The 26,786-nt window shown below is 37.8% G+C and overlaps 2 protein-coding genes across 3 annotated transcripts in view; one reads left to right on the top strand and one right to left on the bottom strand.

The window, feature by feature from the left end:
• The window catches only part of LOC116255855 (E3 ubiquitin-protein ligase UPL7), a 78,545-nt gene extending 58,719 nt beyond the window's left edge, over positions 1 to 19,826 (bottom strand). For both annotated transcript variants that reach the window (XM_031631932.2, XM_031631933.2), the window contains exons 1-3: positions 19,580 to 19,826; positions 19,124 to 19,246; positions 12,415 to 12,655 (exon numbers count right to left, since the gene is read on the bottom strand). In XM_031631932.2, the coding sequence (XP_031487792.1) occupies positions 12,415 to 12,655; positions 19,124 to 19,246; positions 19,580 to 19,603 (388 nt within the window). In that variant the 5' untranslated portion in view covers positions 19,604 to 19,826. The remainder of the gene's footprint in view (positions 1 to 12,414; positions 12,656 to 19,123; positions 19,247 to 19,579) is intronic.
• A 1,765-nt stretch (positions 19,827 to 21,591) lies between these two features.
• Positions 21,592 to 26,306, top strand: LOC116256307 (uncharacterized). Its single transcript, XM_031632642.2, has 4 exons — positions 21,592 to 21,885; positions 21,952 to 22,060; positions 22,144 to 22,205; positions 25,949 to 26,306. Exons 1-4 carry the CDS (start codon positions 21,766 to 21,768, stop codon positions 26,054 to 26,056), a joined length of 399 nt encoding a protein of 132 aa, XP_031488502.1. The 5' UTR covers positions 21,592 to 21,765; the 3' UTR covers positions 26,057 to 26,306.
• Positions 26,307 to 26,786: the final 480 nt, after the last annotated feature.

Genomic DNA, 26,786 nt, shown 5'->3' with positions numbered 1-26,786 from the left:
TCTGACACTCATGCAATGCTGCCATTTCCTCATTCATAGCTTCAACCCAACATTTTTCCTTACTTGCATGGTGATAGGATTTTAGTTCGACCTTCTTGCTGACTTTTGTCATAAACAACTGAAAATCTAAAGAAAAGTTGTTATAACTTACCCACCGATCAATGGGATGTCGCACACGTTGGGACTGACGTGGGGCTGCATTAGGAGCTGATCGCCTAGAGTACACAAGGCCTGAGAACCGACTATGTATAGGTGAATCATGGGGTTGTGAGGATGAGGGCATGCTGTCCAAGGAATCGCTCACAAGTGTCTCAGGCTCATTAACATCTTGCTCCTCGTGCTCAATCAAACGGTCAGCCCCTTGTCTTAGGATTTCAGCATGCAGCCAAGTATCATAAACCTCATTTTTATCCTTGAGTGTCATGCAAGTAGCCTTGGGATCTTGTAACCTGTTTTCATCAAAAACAACATGCCGTGAAATATGAACACGCCCAGTTTTAGGGTTGTAACATCTATAACCCTTGTAGTTTTCTGCATACCCTACGAATCTGCACAAAATAGCACGATCTTGAAACTTGTTACGTAAGGAAACATCAACATGCACATAGCAAACACATCCAAAAACACGCAATTCCTCATAGCGTGGCTGCTCTTGATGTAATAAAAAATATGGGGATTTGCCATCAAGCAAAACCAATGGCAGTCGATTTATAACATGCACAGCCGTATGAAAAGCCTCAGTCCACAATGTCATGGGTAAGTCTGTGTCATGCATCATGCTGAGCGCGCTTTCAACAATATGTCTATGTTTCCGTTCAGCAATTCCATTTTGCTGAGGAGTATGTGAGCATGAAATCTGTCTAGTGATCCCATTATCTAGTAGATACTCAGTAAATTCATTAGAAATAAATTCACCACCACCATCACATTGAAAATGCACAATATTACTGGAGTATTTATTTCGAACCAAGGCATGGAATTGAGTAAACAAACGGAAAACTTCAGATTTGTGTTTCATGAAGTGTATCCAAGTATGTCGAGAATATGAATCTATAAAAATGACATAGTACCTACTCCCAGAAGAAGAGGGAATTGGAGCAGGCCCCCAAACATCAGAATATATGGTGTCAAAAATCCTTGAAGCTCTTTTATTAATTGACTGAAAAGGAAGAGCATGGCTCTTACAAAGATGACAACTCGAGCACATGCTGGACTCACTGACTGAACTCAGACTGGACTTATCTAAGAGTCCGTCTGCAACAAGACTTCGAACAAAAGACTGACTACAATGAGCTAACCGACCATGCCAAATGGATGGCTTATTATATTCTACGACATTGACTTCATTATGACTTGAAGAACATGAATCTGGAGGGTGAGGTTTGGACAGCTTTGGAGCTTCTTCAAGGACATACATATCACCTTTGCGAGTGCCCTCAGCGAATGTCTTCTTGGTTTGAGCATCCTTGACATAAACAGAAGATGGTGTGAATTCAACAGAGGAGTGAGTATCATCAATAAGTTTGGACACTGAGATAATATTTTTCTTGACACTTGGAACAACAAGGACATTCTTTAATGGAATGGAAGAAGAACCCATGGATATTTGTGCATTTCCAATGTGCGATATTGTGTAATGGGAACCATCTCCCGTGACTACTGAGCCTTGATCTAAATAAGGGGAAACACTAGAGAGATTACCTGTGTCACCAGTAACGTGGGCTGCTGCTCCAGAGTCCACATACCACTCTCCTTGCTCATTTTGCTTCAAGTTAAGTTTGGATAAGGCTGTCATTAGAAGTTGCTGCACGTCTGCTGAAACCTTTGAAGTTGGATTTGATCCAGACGAGGATGGAGCTGACCCCGCTGCTGTCCTGTTCTCGCGCCTGACCTGACTATTCTTGTTCTGAGGATTGTGCCAACATTCTGATTTTACATGCCCCTTCTTGTTGCAATAGAAGCATGTCGGGATTCTCCTAGATGTGGCAGAGGTAGTATTCATGCCTGGCGGTGTTGGGAGAATCCCTCTTCCCATGCCTGTCTGAGGAGTCCTAGAACGAGTGCGATTTCCTTGCAGTGCGTGAGTTCCTGTGATCAATACATTGTGGCTGTTGGAAGGAACCAGATTATGTCGTTGAACTCAACTAGCTTCATGTTGAAAAAGCTGGGCCTTTAGATCTTCAAAAGATGGGAGAACAGGTAAGATTTCCAAGGCTGTGCAAAAAATATCAAATTTCGTTCCCAGTCCACTCAAGGCTTGTTGGACTTTGTCCTTGTCGCTGACGGGATGTCTAATTGCAGCAAGCTGATCACTAACACTCTTGATTTCATTCAAATACTCCAAAACTGTACGCGTCCCACGCTTGATATCCTGAAATTGCCTTCTTAATTGTAGAAAACGTGCTTCCGAGACTTGAGAATATGTTGTAGCAAGGGTAGACCACAACTCTAGGGCAGTTAAATCATCATCAATACCTCCCAATACCTCCTCTGACAAGGTAGAAGTGATATAAGCAACAAGAGACTGGTCGTGAGCCAGCCAAACTTCATATTCGGGATTGCTCTCAGGAAGAGTTTCATATTCAAAACTGATTTCACTTCCAGCCGAGGCCCCAGCACCTTTATCTCCCACGACTGTCTTCTTTATTTCACGGTTAACATACTTTGGAGGTGCTGGAGTAGTCCCATCGATGTGCCCATACAGTCTATGGCTCTTAATAAATGGGACAATTTGGCTTTTCCGAGTCAAATAATTACTATGGTTCAGTTTTTGAGAGATGAGTTGTGAGAGAAAACTAGAGGATAGAAGAGAGGGAGCCGGCTGGTCCATGATTGAAAAAGAGGATTAGAACAGACGATTTGGGCAGAATTTTAGAGGTCACGACAGAAATTAGGGCAAATTAGGGCAAATTAGGGCAAACCGTGTGACTTAGGGCAAAAAAAACAGAATTTAGGGCAACAGCAATTAGGGCAAATCGTGGGGTTAAGGGCAGAAACAGAGTTTGAGGATAACCACGGTAGAAAATAAGATTTAGGGCAGAATACTCCAAGAAGAAATCACTCACCGGAGGACGATGTAACCTGGCTCTGATACCATGTTAGAATCTTCACTAAAACATCACCGAATCACGTCTCTTCGTCTGAAAATAAGGAGGATGGAGAATAGAGAATAGAAGAAGGCAATGAAGGTAAGAGAACCGGCGGCCAATGCAGCCACACGATGCTTGATCTCTATTATTAAAACATAAACCTAATTAGGTTACAACAAAAAGAGGAATAAAACATGAAGTAATTACAAAAGGGTGCCACCACTTAGACGTGAAGACATAAAAACGAAGTGGATCGGGTCTGAACAGACCCGATCCCCTTACACTTATACGTACAGACTTAACATGTGGAACGATGGAGGTGGCTGCCGGAAGCATCGCAGCAGTTTGGACTCTTAAATTGGGGTGAGCAAGGCCTAATCGAGCCTAGATGGTTGAATATTTGTTGTAGGAGCATATATAATTATTAATGGAGCATGCTATATTTAAGATTTGATGAATTAGGATGTTTGCTAACGACGTTACTATTTTGGGGAAGGTTTAGGACTAATTTGGAGGGACAATGATCCATGTCTACAATGATCTTATAAGTATGATGGGTTGTTTTTCGAAGCAATTAGGAAGCATGGTAGAGATTGTAATGTTGTGGAGAACGTTTAGAATCGTTTTAGTGAGCTTGGGAAATATGCTTCTATTGATGTGCATATACATTGTATGTTGAGAATCTTATGGTGGAGAAGACGCCTCAACTAAAGAAAACAAGTGAGAATCGTACATGTGATAAGTCAAATACAAGTTTTGAGTTCTAATTGTTGGTGGCAACCTTGAGGGTTTGGGATGAGACCTTCTGGAGGGCTTTGTTGGTCGACACCCTCTTGAGGTGATGACATGCCTCAATGATTGTATTTTCAGATTTGTATAAATTGGAAAGCGAAGTGAGTAGAGAACTTACCATTTGATTGTGTTTGCAGGTACACTGGGCACGTCCAGTAGACCTTGAGCAACAAGACGTGTAGCTCAAGGCGTTTTGGAGCGTTTTGTGGACGCGCGACAAGTATGGTGGCATTCCAGGCAAATTCCTGCCTGGTGCCAACTTGTGAATGTATGTTCCTAGGATCGTTGGATCCTAGGATTGTGATGTGATTGAATGATTGTAAAGTGATTGAATGAATGTACGCATGAGAGTTTGATGCTTATGTGATTAGTTTTGTTTAAAAATTTCTACGTAATTGCATGTGCATGCTAGATTGATAACTGCTTAGGACAGATGAGGTGGGGTATCGAGTCGAGTGTCTCCTCGACAGTCGACCCCAATTGTGCATTAGGAAGCATCTTAGAATGATAACTGCCTAGGACAGCTACGAGCCAATCACGGATCGAGACTACTCTCCGGGATTTGCTAAGTTTTGAAAGATGTGATTGATGTGTTTGATAAGATGTGAGTTTTTATGAATGTGAATGTTGTGCTTTGCACATGTATTGCAGTGGGCAATGATGCAAATGAATGAGATTGGAGGGTAGATGTACCAATATTGTTATGACGACTAGTTAAGATGTTATGTGTAGCCCTCGTGTGGAGGCAATTGGAGGTGTGGGTGCACTCGTGAAGTGAACCAACCTCATGAGCTAGCCAGTCATTTTGTGAATTTGCAATTAGAATGATAAAAATGAAAGCATAAGAGATGAGAGGTCAATGGGTTGTGGCATTGTGTTTGGGAGGAGTTGTCCCACCTTCGCCACTGGTCTCGCTTGTTCGGAGCGCAAGCGGTGCAAGGCTCCAGGATACTGTTGTGTGATGTGCTTGGAGCGTTGGGCTCCCGCCTCCCAACCTGAGTGTCCTAGGGAAGACTAAGTATCTTTCCTTGGAATTCATACATCCATGGATGAGTGATCTACCGTTGCAGCGAGAATGGATCCATACTGTTTTGGGCCACACGAGGGTTGTCTCCCCGCTGTAGGCCGCCCGCAGTATGCACGTGCCTGTGTTTGCACCCACAGGAACTGTAAATTCACTGAAGCTAATGAAAATGAAAAGAATATGAATGAAAGGTATGTGAATGATGTGCATGTGAATGAAAAGAATGAGAATGATATGTTTATGCATGTCTTGCATGTGAATTGGAATGGTGTTATCGTGGCCATTGAGTGGCTTTTACCTGTCGTGGTATATGTGAGGGGCCTTCTTGTCAAGTCATGTGACTATTCCCTGTCACGACATGATGATGATTTGTTTTTATAATTGTGATTATCTTATATTTGAGCTTATACCTAAAGGGTTTGGGGATTTACTGACTTGTCATACTGCGAAGGCTAAGCCTCCAGTTGTTTTCTTTTTCAGGTTTTAGCGGACCCGAAGCAGCAGGTTGATCAGATGGCTTCACTCACATCCTACTGGAGAGGTTTTGGGTCTTTTGTAGTGCCGGTGCGTCTTATTTTGATTTTATTGATGTTTGTTAGGCATCAATTATATGGTTTGGGGCATTTTTGTCATACACAGATGTGATTTTGTATGAACTAAAATTGTTATATAAATGAAAGTTTGCCTCATTGTTTCCAATGGCATAACTCCCTCCTTTTTGAATTGTTGTGTCGTCGCATCTCAATGCTTTATGTTTAAAAAAATATATATTATTTGAGGGTCAAAAGGTTGGGGTGTGACACTAACCTTACTAATATGACTTCAAGGATAGGTAGATGCAAAATATATATTAAGTTGATCACTTTTGGGTTTTAATAGTGTTTTCATAATAAGCAAAAATGAATGGCAATCATAGCATCAACATTTTGAAAATAGAAAAATCAACATTTTTCATAAAAACAACTTGATTCAAAGCATGTTTTATATCAAAATAGTTTTTTGTAAATATATTAGTATGTTTATATTTTATTTAAAATAATTTTTTAGCAAAAAATTAAAGGGTCTGGTTTTGATCCGACTTAAGTGTCTGGTTTTTACCAATTGCTACATGTATGTATATTCTCTCTCTCTCTCTCTATCTCTCTCTCTCTCCCTCTCTACACACACACACACACACATGTATATATATATGTGTGTGTGTGTGTGTAGAGAGAGAGAGAGAGAGAGGGAGAGAGTATACATGTGTATACCACAGAGGGAGAGAATATACATGTGTATACTAACATTTGTGCACATCTAATGATGTTTAACATGTATCTACGCATATAAGTTTTTTCTGTATATTCATATATACGTTTAACACGTTTCTGTAGTGTTTCTTCTATGTATCTTTGTTGCGCTTTTTTCGTATACATGTTTATCAGTTTGTGCATGTATAGTTTTTATTATGGCTTGTAATATTCATATATTTTCTTATCCAATTTGTTTTAGACAACCAATTTGAACTTGAATCAGACCAACTAGCCCTAGCTAATTTCTTTAAGGGCTACACTGATTTATCTCCAACTTTCTGCTGCCGTGGAAGACATGGAGAAACGTTGATGAAGTTGCTGCCATGGAAGATCAGATCTGATTTTCTGCTGATTGGTTGGAAGCAAATCTATGAAGTCTTGTATCAGATCTGCCCTAAACAGATGTGATTTTTTCTTTTTTTTTTTGCTGTCGTGGAAGAAGATCTGTGAAGTTATATATCAGATCTGCCCTTTTGCTGTTGTGTGTGGAGTCACGCTGTTTGAAGGCTACTGATTGGCGTGTGGAGCAGAAATGACCTGCTGATCGTGGAGGCTTTAGCTGCTGTTTGTGGGTGTAGTTTGACATGTGGAGCATAAATGACGTGGAGGCTATTTTAGCAACAACTTGACGTGAATGGTGTTACGCTGGTCATATGTGGGGGGCAACAACAACAGTCAGCCATAAGTAGCAGAGATCAGCAGTTGTCTTTTGGAGTTTTGTTCGTGGGCCTGCTATCATCCGCAGTAATTGATTCAAATCTCTGTAATCTGTTATCTAGTCCCTTTTATACGGTTCAGATTTGGTTAGTTTCTGTGATTATAGATTCTCCCTTATTGCATAGCGTGTGATATTCGTATAATCTTTGAGGATAGTAGAGATTTTTTTTCTGTGGTGTCTGACTGCTGCTTCCTATATATTGTGTGCCATACGTGGGTGGTATTAAGACATGATCAGATTATCACGTAGTTCATGTGGAGCAGAATGGTAGACTGCTAGACATATGTGCAGCCGTGTGCAGAGTTACTAAGTCTGGTGTTGTAGCAGCCATCTAATATTCAAGTGGAGTAGAATTGTGGACTGTTGGAGGTGTGTGCAGTCACATGTGGGTCAACTGGAATTGGGACTGTTGGGACTGCTTATTATTATTCATTTTTTTTTTTTGGAGTTCTGTGATCCGTAAAGATACATTTCTTGCTTGAAGTTGACTGCTGCATCTGATACATACATATTGTGCCCAAAATTTTGATTGGAATTTTACTATGGCTGATGGTAATGTGTTCGAGGGTTCCAATGACTACAAGATGACTGAAAATTCCTTCTCATATGCCAATACTACTGGAATAAACTCAGCCTTCTTTGTTGGTGCTCCTACCGATGGCCCAGATATGATGTGGATGATAGATTCTGGCGCCTCCAGGCATTGTTATAATCAATCACACATTTTTTCATCCTTAGTCAAATTCTCTACACCACAGCATGTCAGACTGACTGATGGCAAACTATCTCCTATGTTGGGCAGCGGTGATATCTATCTCCCACATTTAGGCACTATTACTCACGTACTCTATGCTCCTCAGTTTCCTGTTAATTTGTTATCTGTTAAGCAGCTGGCTATTGACTTACAGTGTAGAGTCATTTTTTACCTGGTTCATGTTCTTTTCAGGACTTACTAACTAGGAAGGTGATTGGTGGCGGCCATGAACATGAGGGTTTCTATTTCTTCTCTGTCCCAGTAAATGTTGCTGCATCATCATTCTCTTCGAAGACTTCTCCTTTCCAATGGCATCTCAGACTACGTCATCCATCAGTGTCCAAACTTCGTCGCATGTTTCCAGGTATTACTGCATCAGAGTCCTTCTTATGTGATGCTTGCCAGTTAGGCAAACATACATAGAGCAGCTTTCCATCGAGTCAGAGTCCATCTAGTCAAAGTCCATTTGATCTCATTCATGTGGATGTGTGGGGTCCTAGTCGGGTTCATTTTCACTCACGTTTTCGGTATTATCTTGTTTTGGTTGATGATTTTACTAGAGTCAGTTGGGTATTCTTGTTACGAGAAAGATCGAAAGTCATGTGTATTCTTCCGAAATTTGTCAAAGAAATAAAAACTCAGTTTGATTTTATTGTCAAAAATATTCGTACTGATAATGCTTTTGAATTCAAATCCTCTGTGCTACTTCAATTTTATGCCAATCATGGAATTCGACCTCAATATACTTGTCCTCACACGTCCCAACAAAATGGTGTTGCCGAACGTAAACATCGACAACTCCTAAATGTGGTTCGTACCCTCATGTTGTATTCACACACGCCTGCCTATTTTTGGGGTGATGCGATTCTTACCGCATGCTATCTTATTAATAGATTACCCTCGTCAACCATCTAAGAACGTATTTTCATTCAACTTTTATATCCAGATCGACCATTATTTCATATACCTCCCAAAGTGTTTGGATGCACCTGCTTTGCACACATCCTAGGTCCAGACAAAAACAAACTTGCTGTCCAAGCCATCAAATATGTATTCATTGGATACTCTGTCAATCAAAAAGGATATAAGTGCTTTGATCCCCAGACCAAGAAAGAGATTATCAGTGTGGATGCTACATTCTTTGAATCTCGTCCTTATTTTTCTCCTTCGAGCAATGTTGTAAAAAGCGTATCGTAAGGCGTATCGGTCGGGCTTTAAGATACGCCGTATCGTAACGTATCGTAACCGTATCGTAAATTTTAAAAAAATAATAATAATAAATCAGAAAAAAATTTAAAAAAAATCAAAAAATTCATAAAAAATCAGAAAAAATTAAAAATAATAAATTCTTCATAGAAAACATGGTTTAGTCTTTTAGATAATGATAGACTTATTATTTTGCTAAATGCTATAAACTTACACGTTCACGGTTCATCATTCATACTTCATAGACATCAAAATTCATAACAATATCATTCTTTTTCATCTTTATCTTCATGGTTTAAAAAAAAAAACCATTTCCTCTCAATGGGAATCAGCCACCCATGCACAAATCCATGGTTTAATAGATGATTTCACGGTGACAATCGATGATTTCACAATGGAAATCGATGATTTCACAATGGAAATCAATGATTTCCCTCTAAAACGGTACAATTTATAGATTAGAAATGAGGAAGGGGTGGGTTTTTATAAAAAAAACTCGAAAAAATGGGGTTCAAGTCTCCTTTTTAGAAATCAGCCCGTATCATACGATACGGGCCGCATCGCACCGTATCGTACGATACGGGGGCCCGTATCGCACGTATCGTACGATACAGGTACGATACACCCCCATTTGCGATACAGGGGGTGTATCGTATCGTATTTTGCAAACGATACGTACAACACTGCCTTCGAGTCCTTCTCCGTCCGAGATGCCTATATCGGTTCCTCTTCCTATTCCAGCAGTGTCACTTGAGTCGATCCCTCCATCTCAATCTATGTCATGTAAACGTTTCTTTGATCCTCCATTAGTTTACACTCGTCGTCTGGGTCCCTCTCTCAGCCGGCCACCAGCGTCTTCTCAAGAGGTAAGCTTCACTGATAAGACTGACTCAGGTTTAAATGATGAACACACTGCAGATGATCTCCCCATTGCTATTCGCAAGGGCAAGCGACAGTGCACACTACATCTTATTTCTAATTATGTCTGTACTGACCATTTGAGTACAAGTTTGGTGCAGTTTGATCGAGCTTTGTCTAGCCACATCATCCCATCTTCTCACCATCATGCCTTGTTAGATTCAAGGTGGCGGCAAGCCATGCAGGAGGAAATGGATGCTCTTATCTCTCGGGAGACTTGGGATTTGGTGGATCCACCGATGCACTGTGATCTTTGTCACATGGGTACTGCTGTAAAGGCAGCGTACCCATACCGGCCAGGTACGACACTGGTGCTGGTACTAGTATTGTCCTGGGTACCTCTTGGGTACTGGTCAAACAGTACCGGGTACGGTCAACGTACCCAGGACTGTATCCGTCCAATTTAAAACTCGATCAAAGTTAACCAAGTCCTTTCTTATCCAAAATTTATGATTTAAGTTTTTTACACCATTTACACTCAAGAAACACATACAAAGTTGTGTTCTCATATTTTTTCAATAGTTTCTTCTTTAGAAACTATAAATTTTGAATCATGAATGCGCTATTTTGTTTGAATTCTTATTTTATGTCATATATATATATATATATATATATATATATATATATACAAACGTACCCTCGTACCCAAGTTTTTTGAAAATAGTCCGAACCAGTACCCGTACCAGCACCCGTACCCGTACCTATGTGACATAGACTGTGATGTAGTTGGCTCCAAATGGGTGTTCACCATCAAGTATCATTCTGATGGTTCAGTTGAACGGTTCAAGGCACGTCTTGTTGCTAAAAGATATACACAGACTTATGGCGTTGACTTCTTTGAGACCTTTTCGCCCGTGGCTCGGTTGGGCACTATTCGACTGATTATATCTCTTGTTGTTCAGCGAGAGTGGCCTCTATTTCAGCTGGATGTGAAAAATGTTTTTTTGTATGGAGACCTGTTTGAAACCGTCTATATGCAGCAACCACCTGGTTTTGAGCGACGGGGGGAGTGTTCCAAGGTATGCAAATTAAAGAAGACTATTTATGAACTTAAACAGAGTCCTCGTGCATGGTTCCATAAGCTAACTGAGGTTTTATCTAAGTGTGGATTTCAACGATCTCAGCTTGATCACTCATTGTTTATCAAGCGAGGCACATCTGGTATAGTGATATTGATTGTATACGTGGATGATATTGTTCTCACTAGAGAAAGTAATCAAGAAATAGCTCAGACAAAGGAGTTTTTACAACAACACTTTGTCACAAAAGACCTTGGACAACTCCGTTATTTTCTTGGTATTGAGGTGGCTCGTAGTAGTAAAGGAGTTGTAATATCTCAAAGAAAATATGCTCTTGATCTTCTGCAGGAAACAGGTTTATTGGGGGCTAAACCTGTCACACTTCCCATGAATCCCCGCATTCATATACATGATGATGAATCAGAGTCTTTTGACTCTAGATCTTACAGATCTCTGATAGGGAAACTGTTATATTTGACTGTCACTCGTCCCGACATTAGCTTTGCTGTGAATAAGCTAAGTCAGTCCTGTCTTCCAAGAGAGGACGAAACATATTGAAGTAGATTGCCACTATGTTTGGGACCTAGTTCAAGAAGGAATTGTTAGCACCATTCATGTCTCCTCAGAAGATCAGGCAGCTGATATCCTCACCAAGGCCCTTCCCATAAACGATTTTTTGAGATGTTGTAACAAGCTGAGCATGATTGATATATATGCTCCAGCTTGAGGGAGAGTGTTAAAGGGTGTTTTTGAAACATTAGAAAGTTAGAGAGGAGGTCTTTAAATACTTTCTTATAGTAGTTGGACTGTTTTTGTAAAGTTTGTACTGCCAGCCCTAATCTCTTTAAAAGGAGATTAGGGTTACGTTAATGGATGATCTCCTTGTCTCTTTGGCTCATCTCTCTCTCTCTCTCTCTCTCTCGTCCTCTCCTTTCCTCAACATCTCTCTCTCGTCTCCTTCAATCTGTAACATGTATTATAATTAACTATATTTATATGTTATATTATTATTATTATTATTATTATTATTATTATATATATATTGTATTTATATTTTACTATAATCAGGCCAGGCCAGGGTCAGATTTGGGTTGTGGGCATGGACTATGGCCCGGCCTGAGCCCAACTCCTTATCAGGCCACCGCGATGCCCAGCCCTTGTTAAACACCTTATTAGTTATTATCTTCCTCATTGTGCTTTTACTCCCATACCAGCAGGAGGAAGTGAAGGCATTTACAGCTATAAGAGATGTTCCAGCCACCCTCAAAGGCTCAAACCTTCTGAAAATGGCTCGATATATCTATGATATTTAAGCATCAGAACATCAAGCAGATCAGCATCAAATTTGAAATTTCTCACATTGATTTACAACTAAATGACAGCCAATGTTTGCTACTTGAAGCTGAAAAAGAAACACAATGTGATAGTACCACTGGCAAGGATCCTTGAACAATCTAAATTGACAATAACAAGCAAGAAAGAAAACATCCATAATCAAAAAGAAGAAAGAGATCCTGCCCTGGAAAAGGAGATATTTTTAAAAACTTCACAATCCAAAAATAAATTTGGAAGCAAAGGAGGTATTAGCATGTAACACACTACCTGCCAAATTAATGCTTTTGAGGAGAATTTTAAAGCATTTGAGCATGCATTTGTCATCTGTAACTTGTGGTTTCTGATATAGAGTTGAAGAATAAGTAATAAAGAACAGGAAAGGCCTTAATAACGTATTGGAAACCCATGTACAGTTCAACACTTCAGCATCTTCACTGACTTGGATGTCCCACTCCCTCCGCAACTTCATAGCCACCTTCTTGGCCATGTTGTACCTCCTCCACACTCTCTGATGAAATGAAAAATGAGCTAGTAAGTTAAGAAATATTAAGGGTTGAATTTCCCATGAAAAAGATGATTTAAGGGAAAGAATGACAATCCACAGTTGGATGTTTGACTGGAAGTATAAGAAATACCAGAAAAGGAAAAGGAAAACGTTAAAACCCCACTATTAGCAAGCCAGCAAAGGAAGGCTGCAATTTACACGACCAAGGGAAAGCAGGATAACTATGAAAGTGTCGATATCTGCAACCGAAAGTCTGAAAGAACTTATCTAAATGAAACAGCTACAAAAATCATGGTGATAGCTGTCCTGTTATATCTTGTAGACAGATCTACCCTTAAATGAAAACAACAATCCTCACATTTTGTATTTTCTAACTCTCTCTTTGTTTTTTCTCTTTTAACATAATCAGCACTTTAATACTGTAAAAGGACCATACTTTTTCAGTGAGTGTCTCGCTGGAAATGCAACGCTTTCCTCTCTCTCCCCATAACTTAGTTATTTTTCTGGTTCCTAACTGGGATTTTCAACAACTCAACTAGTAAAAAGTAAAAACTATATTTGATTATTTTCAACAGTTAGCAGAAGTTAAATATCCTTAAGTAGTTAAATTATTCATGCTGATAACTCCAAAGCTTCCTTAGACATGAGCATCATAGGTTGGCTGGGAACCATGTGATGGTTACTTGGCTGTGCATAAATCTCAACAAACTTTCAAGGTCCTCCTTTAAATTAATTGCAGAAACTCCTGTACATCAGAACCAAATACTACACTAGTTAGTGTTAGACTTCTGTTTGTTACCCATGCATTAGTTGCTGATGGGTGAAGCTTATTGTTTAGTGTGCTGCAGTTCGAGGCTTTTTTGTGCATGTGATTGTGTGGTGGTATCATTGTATCACTGTGTGCATTATGTGTGGGTGTTTATTTATGCATTGTGTGTTGAATTAGCGAAAATCTTCTCCATTCAGCTAATTAATTTGTTTATTTTTTGTTTTGTTTACTATTATGTCTTTCAGCTTCTTCGTTCTTCTGTGGTTAACCTTTTCCATTAATGCTATCTTTGCCTTTTTTTTCTTTTTAAGCCATAAATAATCGATCACTAATGCTAATAAAAGTATTCAAAGAAGAACCTTAAGGACCCCATCATTAACACAAGAAAATATTCATATGTGCCAGTTTAAGATCCTTCTTAACAAGCGAAAAAGGAGGTCCAATGTGGCTGTTGCATGAAAAAGTTGGGCGACGGCATCAGTAAGCTAAAAAACATCATATTGAGAACCATGCAATTAAGTAAAAGAAGAATGAAAAAAATCATAAAATTTTGGAGTTAGTTATGGGACAAAAGAACTATAAGGCCCGTTTGAAAAAATGGAACTTTAGTTCAAATTCAGTGGAAAGTTCCAGCTACAGACAAACGCAGAACTTTAGTGATGGGAGTTTTGGAGCCATTATGGAACTTTAAAGCTGGAAGAATTTTTCGCATGTTAATTTCTCAATGACTGGAACAAAAGTTCCATGTGATCAAACAAATGAGGTAAATGGAAGGTAGAACAAAAAATCCACCAAAAAGGTACCCGGTAATAAATACCCAGCAGCTTTAAGCGCAGGTATTTAGTTCCAGATATTCAAACGCTACCTGGGAGGCATATTGTGAATGAGATTGGTTCCTTTGAACTGGAAGTGTGTGCTATAAACATGTTAGATGAAAGTAATGAAAATAATGAAAGAAAAGTTAAACTTGAAGAGGACAAAAGTCAATGAAAAATGCCCAAAATATAAACCTTGATTCTTTTGTTCAAATTAAAGTAAGGGTTCTATCAATGAAACAACTTGGAATAAGAATAGTGTTGAATAAGAAACCTAGAGATAAGTTATGCTCAATTGTGACAAGGTTTTTATATCATCCAGCATTTTCATTCAATGAAGCCAATTCACCTGACTTCGTAAAGATGATTAAACATTATTCATCGATAAAAAATAGACTTGAAGCTGTCTTCAGCATTTGAAACTTCAGGACAATTATTTAAAAAATAAACATGACTGATGATTATTTTGAAGAGGAATAACGGTCTAAAACTGGTTGCTCCATTATGATTGATGGTTGGAAAGATGCTAACCAGAGAAAATTAATAAATTTTTTAGTTTATTACCAAAGGACATAAGTTTCTTGAAGTTAGCTGATGTAACAAATGTTAATGAAGAAACGAGACATTCTAATTAAATTGTTTATAAAATGGTCGAACTGGTATGCGTGAGATGTTCCGGTATATCGGCTTTATTGTTAATTCTTTGTAATCTATATTAAATTATGTTGTGCAAATGTTTAATTTGTCGAACATTATTAATTATTTTATATATGAAATAACTATATCCATACAGATAACTACATAAATCTTAAAGCTGAAAATGTTTCCAAAATGAGAGAAAAATAGAACTCCTTGTGGCTTGTGCAGCTCAGTACACAGATATTATACTTGAAGATATAAGTACAATTAAAAGCATAGAAAAAATATCACAAGGTTCGTTTATTACCATTGTTTTGAATAACAATAGATTTTAAGACCAATTGTCACAATATTTGCCACCAATTTTATCATGTGCCAAAGTTCGTTTGAAGTTAGAACGTCAAACTGGTCCCAGAAAAAGTGGCATAAGATGAGTGAAGCATGTCGAAATATGTATTTGTTGATGGCTTTGGTGAGTCGTAGAATTAACTATGAAAACGATAGAGCCTCTAGTCAAAGCTTTAAAGAGAAAAGATAGAAAAAATAATATTTAGTGGGATATATTTATGAAAATATGGATAGACTTAAAGAATTTGTAAAGGAAATTCATGACAATGAAAACAAAAATATGAACCTTATTGGAAAATAATTGACAATCGTTAGGGAAAACAAAAATCAACTTTATCACCCTCTTCATGCAGCTACATATTGTCTCAATCCTAGATACCATTATAGTCCACATTTTTCTAAGGTATGTAATATTCTTTTTATTATTTAATCATGAATTGTTATTCATCACTGATAAAGTAACCAACCATGCCATCGTGTATTGAAATTGACAAAACATCTTAAGATAAGCCTCCGTGTATTGAAAATTTGGAGCCAAATATCCTGGCAAGAGATAAGGACATGCGAGCAAGTACTAAGTGTCTATCTATTTTACATTTTCTAGTTATTTAGCATTTTATTGTCTTTTAATACCAAGTAATTTCAATTAACATATAATTGTTTGTACATTGTACCTATCTTTAGATTGAGTTTGGCAATGGCACTTCAATAACTATTATGACTAGAAAAGAGCACAAGCCAAATACTACGTATTTAAGTGTGCATATGTTGTGTACTTGCGGAGTTCTCCACTCAACTTGATACTTTGTGTATTTGAATTGTTATTGTCGTTTTCTAGTAATGTAGTAGAAAATGAGGAATATGTGCTCCCTGTTTCAAACAAAAAATTGCCATTCATATAATTAATCGAACATATTCTTCGCTCAAGGGGGATGGAACTGGAGTACTTTTGACCAAATTCATGCTAAAAGAAGAAGTAAAAAGGCTCAAAAGAAGCTTAATGGCATAGCTTTTGTCCATTACAAGTTACATTTATGAGATGATCAAATTTCTTTCACAACATATGCTTGTAAACACCAATGGATAAATGGGTCATGCGGAGTTTTGGACAAAGGTGAGGTATAAATTTGCTTGACTACTGTATACTGTATTTGTTTCAATTTCATACTTCTTACTTTTTTGTTAGATAACTAAAGTAATTAGGTGTCATTTTCATTGAATGAAGGATTTCTTAAGGGAATAATGCAATAGAAAATGCACCCACTACTTCCATTACAACCAAGTCATTAACCTCCACTACCAACTCATTCAATAGCAGTTGGAGATCAGGAATCGTGCTTACAGACCTTTCAAGTCTTGGGCCCTGATTTGACATACATTATACCATATTTTTCAAAGTTCGTTGTCTGAAATTTGATTATTTTGCATCCGCTTGATGACAGACTTTGTATTATGTAATCGATTTGGTGCTAGGTTATTTCCTTGCGTATTAAATTCTCGATAATCAAGGTAATGCTTGGTTAAGTACTAACCATTTAACTTCTGCTGCTTAATCTTCTGATCTATTGGAAAGTCAAAAATGAAAATTATTTTTCACTTATTAAATTTACAGATTGCAGATGAAAAGTTATATCTGATTAGGCTTGGGCTTAGGACCTTAGATATGGTTATCTACTTATTTTAGAGCATTAGGCTCTTTATTTGGACTTTTAGATATATACATATATGATGAACTTGTTAACCATTGGATAGTAGTAAATGTTGAATATCTTGACTTTAATGTTTGTTTTTGTCGAGCTGTTGTCTTTCATTGATATACTGATATTTCATAATCAGTTATGGTGAAGTATGCAACTACTGAGTAGCTTAATTCTCTAGCTTCATGTTATCACATGAGTAATACAACTTACTTATGGCTTTACTTGATTTTAACGTGACATTTCTGAATTATAACAAAAACCAAATCATTATGTAACCTTTTTATGTTTAAACTTCAAGAGGCAAGTCATATTCATATATTGTTTTCAGGGGTGGAGCCAAGGGGGGTGGCAGGGGCCATGGAACCCCTGAGCTTTTAAAAAAATAAATAAATTTTACTAGCTAACTTTTCAAAAAAATTAGTTTGGCCCCTGTCAAGATCTCGAAAGTATATAGTGGCCCCCTCTAGAAAAAATGTCTAGCTCTGCCCATGATTTTTTTGCTTTTAAGTAGCAATAGTTAGCAAAACCCAGCCTAAATCACCCGGTTCACCTACCAAATCACAAGTGGAAAATGGATAAGAAGAGTCCCAAGTCATTGGATTCCAACATATTGTTATTTTCTATTTTGTAAGTGTGTCAGTTCAAGCCATTGAGGAATCAAACTTTCCTTTTCTCTTTCCATATCAGGATTTGCCTTCCTCAATATGGCATCCTATTTTTAGTAGATACCCTGGCTCCCTAATGGACTGATCCCCCAAAGCCATGGCATAATCAAGTAGAGATGTAAAAATTTGTCACACAAGTATAGAAGCTTCTACATTTCCACGGAAGCTGCAAAAGGCTGTTTGCTGAGATGTTTCAGAGTAATATGCAATCCAAGATAAAAAGAAATTCATATACTAAAACATTGCAAATGAAGGTATTGAACACAATCAATGTGCAAAAAATGATGTTTTAACTTTTAATAACATATTTTTGTAGAAAAGAACTTTAACTACTCAGACTCGTTGCTTTGTTCCAGCAATCAGATCAAAAATTGCAAAATTGTCGCAATAAGCAGACCAATTTGGGACTTGTTTTCATGAACAGATCAACTTGAAATTGGTCCTCAGTTCAAATCCAAAACTGAGAAAACAGCTCCTCCTTCCTCTTCGTATGTTTCTATCAAATTAAAAACACCTAATCGGAAGAACAGTCCTTTCCTTTTTTAGAAGTTCTAAACTTTGTATAGCCCCAAAGACTAATATTAATGCAAATGGGGGTAAAAAGCATGTTTGTTTCTTGTGTTTCACGAGAACAACATGACAAACTCTGTTCAAAATACAGCATCGCCCAACTAGTATCTAGCTTTACAATTAGAAGGGATCATCTTGAAATTGGTCTTTAGTTCACATGCACAAAGCTGAGAAGATAACTCCTCCTTCGTCTGCATATGCTTCTATCAAATTAAAGATACCTAAGCAGAGAACAGTCCTTTACCTTTCTTCAAAGTTCTAAAATTTGTACAGCCCCAAAGACTAACATTAATGTGAATGTGAGTAAGAAACATATTCTTTTTCTTGTGTTCACGAGAACTACATGACAAACTCTGTTCCAAAAAATAATACAGCATCCCTACTAGTACCTAGATATTCAATTAGATGCCATGTTGCAACCAATGGAAAGAAAGAACCAGCATAAAGTGAATCAAGTCATACTTCAGCCATGACCATCTTTCTCCCATAATCACCGACAGAAAGTCATGGGGGCTTGACGTCAAAGAGATATAGCACCCAAAACTAGTGGGTGACAAGAACAGGTAAGTGCTGCACTCTTGCTTCAAAAGATGATTTATCACATTGTGCACGTAGTCTTAACGTATACTTCAAAGAAAGTTTGTCATTTTCTGAAGTCATCCTTTTAAACTTGGTTCTTGCTTCTAAGACTAATGCCGAGAATATGGAGGCATCAAGGACGATCGCACATCAAATACAACTAAATCAACAAAAGTAGCTTGCAAATCCATTTCGGAGAGCCAGCACAGTTTGGGAACAATAAACTCTTGATAATATAACAATCAACGTATACCAAATACTTTATTTCTTCCATTAGACCAAAAGAAACATGTGCCAAAATGCATTGACAGTAAAAATATAAGACCCGGAACTCAACTTTCATCGCTAGAGGAAGAAGAACTAAGAAGCCGGCCAAAAGTGAAAACCTGAATGAACAAAGCAGACGCAGCCACCCTCCGATTGTAGGAACGGAGTTCCCGCTCCTTCGTGACCTGCTCAAGAAGTGCATCCCTGCTTATCTCTCTAACACTCGCCCCCCTCATCGACACCTGCATCAAACAATGAATCCTCACAAAACTTACACTACATCCGTACCCTTTTTTTTTCTATCTAAATCACCATGGCTTCCAGAACCACCGTCACTAGACATTAGCTTGTACATTATGTCTCCCTCCTCCAGGCGTGGAGACATTACCCAGCAAACAATCACTCTCACATCCCGATTTCTCATAACTATCCATCTCGACGAGAACCCAACAGTCTCCACGAGACGCCTTTCTGCCGGCGACATCCTCGCGCCAGGCGGCAGGGAAGAGGGAGAAGGGAGACAATTGCGGCGAACGAAGGAAGAAACAAATTAAGCGCGGGAATGCAAGTCGAACCTGTTGTTTCCTCTGTAAATCCATGAGCACGCGTAACAAGAAGCGAGAAGAAGGATTTCAGGACGAGGAAAGATCGAGAAAGGATCGACAGACGGAGCAGCACGACTTCCAGGCACTGTGGCGGACGGATCAAAGATTGGCGGAATGGAGACGGAGATCATTGGACAACGTCCCAGTCAGACATGCTCAGCTATTTAGGGGGTGTCAATGTCATCATTGAGGAGGCCACTCCGGCGATCAAGATTCAACAAATTGAGGGCTTCTTTCCGATAAATTCTGCCCCGTGCTTTCTCGGATGATCTCGGGAACGTTCTCCACTTTTTCTTTCACGAACCATCATTTCATTGACAATGTCAAATATGGGCTTCATTTGCTCATTATTCATAATAAATACACAGTAAACCTTCACCGTTTTAAGTTACTGCTAGCCCTTATCTATTTTTTTATTTCTACGTAATTGACATCACGATAAATGTTCAGTTTTAATTGACCATTCCCTATATTTGTTTTTGTCTAAGTTCAATTTATTATTCCCTGATCATAATCTTGATCGTTAGTCTAACAAACTTTCCATAGTTGAGATGTGAGAAAAATAATTTACATTGTTTTAAAAAATTATTGTTTTTCACTCCCATTTAAATCACTGTTTTTTTTTTTTTTTTACATGCGCAGAGTATTTATGAAGCAGGTTGTATAACATTTAAAAGTGCCTTCAGGGTATTTATATAAGAAAAGCAGCTTGGTGAACTTTCTATTTCTAATATTGTCTTTTTAAGTTTTTTAAGTTGAATTGTGTTATTCATTTTCTTCAGTCAAAATTTATGTTTTGGCTCTAGTCGAAGAGAGTCTGCCAGAATGATATTTTCATAATTTTACAAGAGTAAAAATTTCTAAGTTTCATTTTTTACCTTGCAATGTGGGAGTCTTCCATTTAACTAGTAGGAGCATTTTACTCATTTTTAATGCATAAGCTATATAAAGGCAATAGTAAAAATTGACCCATATCAAATAATAGTCAATAAAACTGAGGCTTGTATCGACAAAGTCAGAAACATGAGGTTTGTACTTGGATTTCTGACTAAAAGGCGGTCCCTTAAACAAACATTATGCAAAATGAAAACAAACATGAATAAACTTGTAAATGAGGAATGCAGCAGCAACTGGTCGTACTTATGAGCACAACGTGTTTGACCAACATTTCATGGTGCTTAATGTATTCAAGTACGTTTTTGATTGATGGATTATCTAGAAGCTCCTCCAATATATTTTGAATCTTCCTCGTAGTTTAGGAGCAAAGTTGATGAATCTCCTCAAAATTTTCTTTTACCACGTAATAGACACCTAAAGCTCTTGGTTCATATTTCCAAGGATAAACCAATGTATTCCATACTTAATCTTTGCTATCGAAAAAGAAGTAAATGTTGAAGATGGCTTTAATATGAATTTTGCTTGTTGATTGTATAATTAATTCATTTACCTTACATGGCATTGTGAGGAAAACTATCTAAATGAAAAAATGGACTTGGATCTTGGACCTACAGGAATTTTCGTGAGGGGCGAATTATGGTTTCAAAATTTTGACAAAAATTTTGAATATGAATACGTTTTATTCTTTAATTTATATCATGTTTTTTTTTATGAATTAAGAGTTATTGCCAAGGCTCTCCGGGGTTGTGCATATCTGTGGTCAATTTTTTTCCTCAAACATATGTATTTTTAAAAAGATTTTAGTATAATTGGGTTTTAAGAAATACAAATAAAGATGTGCTTCAACAGCAGAATCCCAGTGTAAATATTACCGACACATCTCACAATGAGAACAGTTTCATGTTGTGGCAAAATTTGTCTTCCTTTCTCTAAGTGGGAAGTCACAGCTTGGTTTATGTTAATACGCCTGCCAAAGATGGCTCAGGCTTGAATAAGTGGAAAAATGAAAATGACCTTTTATTGTCTTGGCTTATTAATTTAAATGAACGAAGCTAGAAATTTTAAATGGTTTCATGTCTGTGGATGCAGCCTAAGAAATATCGGAAACTGTGAATCAGATGTACAGATGGCAAAATAACGAAGCTATACCTTTTGCCTCCGCCTCCCCTCGCTGGTGGGACGCAGGTTTACCCGAATTGTTGGCACCGGCCGGCTAACGCAGGGGGAGGGAGGGAGAGAGAGAGAGAGAGAGAGAGGGCATGGACTATACTTTGGCAGCTTTGAAGCTCTTCTGTGGGCAGCTACAATATGCACGCCCCACTTCTTCCCCTTCTGCCATGACCCTTGGTGGCATTCTCTTCCAGCGCGCCTGGTTGCAGGTACTCTCTCTCTCTCTCTCTGTGTGTGACTTGTAGAATAAGTGATGCCAATGATACCTTTTGCAGGGCGTATTAGTTTCAGGACAGGACGAAGGCTGCTATATATTGGACGACGGGACTGATGTCATAGAGCTTCAACTCTCCAATGAATTCCAACAGGAACAATGGAAGAAGGGTTGGTTTCGTGGTTGTTTCATTAACGGCCAAATATGGAATTTCGACTATGGATGATGATAATGATATTAAATTTCTCTGCAGGAATGTATGTTATGGTGATTGGCGTGTATGTTGTACGTCCAGAAGAATTGCCAATGATCAAGGTATGACAATGACGATAACATCGTGAAATGATAAATTTTAGAGGCAATATGCATATCTTGTCTTGTTACACCTGAATGATTTCTGTTTATGCTACATTGTTTCCGTTTGTAATTCCCGTTTCAGTTTGCGTGTCGTAACGATAACTGCCGCAGGAAGAGATGTGATTATATCGTTCAAATGAATCTAACATGGTGCAGGAACCAGACAATAGCGATTAGAAAGAGAACAATCATACTCCACAAATCTCCAAAAAGGGGATCTAAATGTACAGGGAAAATGCACGAAAGGAATTGATTGGCCTTATCATTTCACCTGAAGAAACAGATTTGTTGTTAGGGACTTCCAGTTTCTGGCGAGACAGAAGTGGAAGCAATTCATCGAGGACAATTTCTAAGCGTGTTGTCTCTCCATGATATCTGCGGTTTGCTTCTTAGGACACTGTCAACGCTTGCCTAATTGTTGGACATAACCATAATCATCTCAAATATGCATAATATATTAGTGGCCATCTACTTATCACTTATTTTCAAAGAAATATTCTCAAGTAACTAATAATTTTACTAGACATGTAAATTTAGGAGTTTTTGGTGGTTTTAAATGAGATAACTGGATGCTTATCGTTAAAGCATCATAATCAAGGTTTCCCAGGTTCAAATTCCAGGGAGGAATATGCCCACCTTGCCCATTAAAATAGTGTACTGCACAACATGTTAAGATTGTTAATTCATGAAGGATGAACACCAAAGTGGTTCTTTCAAAACTGAAGGTTGCATTACATAGACAAATCAGTTATTTTATATCAAGTATGTGAGACACTACATGCATATGGACCGTCCAATCTGCAGAAATTTGATGCCTCTCAGATCTGTAACATACTAACATTCACTGGTGATGGCTACTAAATAGTGGAGCTCTCCAAACTGCAGATTACCAAGCTTCTCAATGTAAACATTTCCTTGACAAAAATAAGCTCCATTTGCCTACACCTCTTCAGGTTGTTATCTTTTCCTCGTCACTGTCAGGTTCTCGATGTAGCTCATCCAAGCCATGAAAATTTTGATTCAGCGAAAACCGATAAGAGGGTGCCAGAAAAACAGGGCCTTTATGAGCTAAATGAAACTCAACTACTATGAGGGAGTCACCTAACTTTTAAATGAGGACCACGGTCAATCAGAAAACCACACAGCAGTTGTGTATTTGGAGCTTTACTTTCTTCTCCTTATCAAAATCTGAAAAAAAGGCTGTAGAGAAGCTTAAAACATCAAATATTGTCATCTATCCAGTTCAACACATAAATGTCATGAAACGATAATGACTAAATGCCCCAACAATATACGGAAAGAATCTCGCTGATTACTTGCAGATTATTTGGAGCCAAATTTTGCCCATGTTAGTCAAATAAATCATTCATGTGAAATCACATAATATGAAGTCAAGGACCATGGAACCTGATTGACCCAAACAGTTGAGGCTTCAATTGGACGACAGAAATCTTTCCATTATTCAAGACATACAATTAGTAAACATATTCTGGTTCAAATAATTTCGCAATTTTTGACCTCATAAGCTAAAAATGTGTGGATTTCAGTCTGTAGGTGATAGGCAGGGTATAAATTGGTCGCATACTAGTGCATTTATTAACTACTCAAAACCATGCATGATACAGCATGAAAAAGTTTAGCCATAAAAAACTTTCATGCTACCAGCCAGATGCTTGCGTATAGAGGTTTGGCTCTTCAATTTAAAATTCAAAAAAGTACTTTCACTAATTGGAGCTGTTCCTGACAGGTGTGTGAAAGAAACATAACACTTGAAATCTAAAAAGGAACATATAGCCATCTTAGAGCCATGGAGCCAAATTTTTGCCTATAAAAAAGCTCACGTATTTACACGGCAAACAGTCCCAATAAAAACTACAATGATGCTAATGTAACATCAGCTGTTAATAGCAAAGCTCAAGTTGCACCATTCAAACAGACAACTTTAATGATGCTAATGTAACATTAGCTTGATGAGAGATGAGACCCTGAATGCAACTTGACCTTTTTTAAAGAACCATAAACCCTTTTTATCGCATTCCCTGGTCCAACTGCCTTTTTTGTTTGTATTCCTGATTTGTCGATTAGGTCAGTTTTCTCCTGAAATTTCATTTTCACCCTTCAAACTATAACATGGATGAAGTTTTATATGCTAAATTTTAACCAGTTTATTCAGGGTGTATGGTTGGTGAAACTCACCTGTTCAGTTCAGCCTGAAAATCATTAATTATTGCTCTCCCTAGGAATCATTGGTAGCTTCTTATCCAAAATTATCTCCTCTCGCTCATTTCATTGATATCCTTGTAATATCCACTATCAGGACACATTTGCAGTTGATTATCACCATCTAGAATCCTAGATTTAACCTTTCTTTGCCTTATAGACAATGGGGGCAATAGTTGGTTTTTGCTCTATGATGACAACAAAATAAGTGAGACAGGAGCACATTACACAACAATATTAATACTTCCTTTCAGGGCAATCTTAGTCTGAGATTTTTTGTAATGCTTCTTAATTTTTACTAATTTCTGTCAACCAGTTTTCCTTTCGGTTTCTCAAAATTGCAATATTTACTGCTACTAGGCCTGACTTTGAAAAATCCGTAGAGAACATACTCTGATAGGGTCTTCTATATTTTTCACTCTTAACTCATTTTTACTTATACATTATGCCAAAATAGTACTAAAATTATCTTGTCTTCAACTGCACTTGAACAAGAATTCCGTCCTGTGAATGCTAGGAAAACCAGTAGTCATCTTTGATGTTCACCAGCCATGAGGTTTTCCATGCTTGGGAACATTTTCCTTGTTCCTGTGAACATCCTGTCTCCATGCATGAATTGAAAACATCGAAATCGTGTTGTCCATTTTCGTGCAGGTCATGATGGTGATTGCCAAGCATGCAGGATGAATACCACTAGCATTTAATTTTGCTGGCTTTTGAAATTACCATGGGATGAGCTTGATATCATGAGTGCTATCAATGGTAAAGCATAAAAATTGATCTTTTCCCTAGAGGTTTTATAGGTTGATTATTCAGCACCAAAGTAGCTCCTGTAAGTGTTGTAGGTGCTCTTCACTCCAGATTATAGTAGGATAAAATGTTTGAGGTCAACTCTGGAAAGTTCATTTTTTCTTGGGAGCAACCATGGTTGCAAGTTTTGTCTTGTTTCACGCTATTTTCTAGCAAGGAACGCCTCTCCATTTTCTTGGCCCTTGTCAATCTTACAGTTACCAATATTAGTATTGTGATTTTCTGATATCTTAACCAAATTTAAGAATATGTACTTCTTTTGAGACTCTTCCCATCAAACTTCTGATCAAGCAAATCTATCAGTCTGGTCTTTGTCAACATGACTTGTAAGTCGGAATACTAGTTTTAGATCTATTATATTAGGATTTCCTGTTGTTTATTTTTCCTCCATCTGGTGACTCAAGCAGCTTTGTTAGGATTTGAGGTGGGGCAATTCAATTTACTTTAATCACTTCATGGGCATAGCTTTTCTAATGCACTTTAATGCTCACAATCGAAAGTTGCACATAGGGGCTAACTCAAAACAGAGTTACCCTCTCGTTGGTGGATTAGTTTTATTCATATTGCTGTCGATAGTATATCATAAAATTGCAAAACTACATCCATGTATGCATAAAAACGTAGAGATCTAAAACTGTTAAGGCATCTAAGAAACCCATTCCCTTTTGCAGGTTCACAAAATTGTTGATTTATCGCCTCAACCTGATCGTGAGGCAATGTGGGATTTAGAAGTGATTGAGGCGTATAAGGTGTTCTACCAACCATCAGTTGCTGAATGAAGCATTGCAATCATTATTTGATGAATGGACCATCAATCCACTCTGTAGTTTTGTGAGGAAAAGTGATCATAGGGTCTTGTAGTTCGAGCTATCTCAGTCATCAGATGTCATTGTACACATTTTTATGCAGAAGACTAGGAGATTGGAGTCCTTCTATGATTATTTTGGTGCGGAAAGCCGGAAACAGTTGAAAGTTTTGTGTTCTGAACATTAAAATGATACGTAATTCCAATACTGAACTTTCATCCAATTTCTTTTAGAGGAAATTCTAATGACCCTTTTTCTTAAGCTATCATTGACGTTGATGTTTTTCTATCCCATGACAGATGAACCAACAATGGCATCACGCTTTGATTGGGATCCTTGGCTACATAAGCACTCAGAGTTTACAAAACGATAGTATTCTCTGCATGTGCAATGACACAAGAAGCAGGTGAATCTAAAAAGCACACATACGTGCTTGTCACTAAAACTGATTCATCAATAAGTTGTCACTTCGTTTCTGATGAGGAAACTGATAAAATATTGGGGTAGAATAAATCCTTTTTCCTTACTAAAAAACTTACAAAGTCGCCCAACTTTTTGACATATTAACATACAAATAACTGCTTAACTTTATAGAATAATATAGACTCATACCTCATGATTAAAAATATTAATCTATATTTAAGCTGACTACCTTGCTCCTAATAAAAGGAAAGTATCTTTAATTAAAAAATTATTTACAATT

This window comes from Nymphaea colorata, chromosome 6, assembly GCF_008831285.2.
Source record: "Nymphaea colorata isolate Beijing-Zhang1983 chromosome 6, ASM883128v2, whole genome shotgun sequence".
Classification (NCBI taxonomy): Eukaryota; Viridiplantae; Streptophyta; class Magnoliopsida; order Nymphaeales; family Nymphaeaceae; genus Nymphaea; species Nymphaea colorata.
This window is presented reverse-complemented; position numbering and strand designations above follow the sequence as displayed.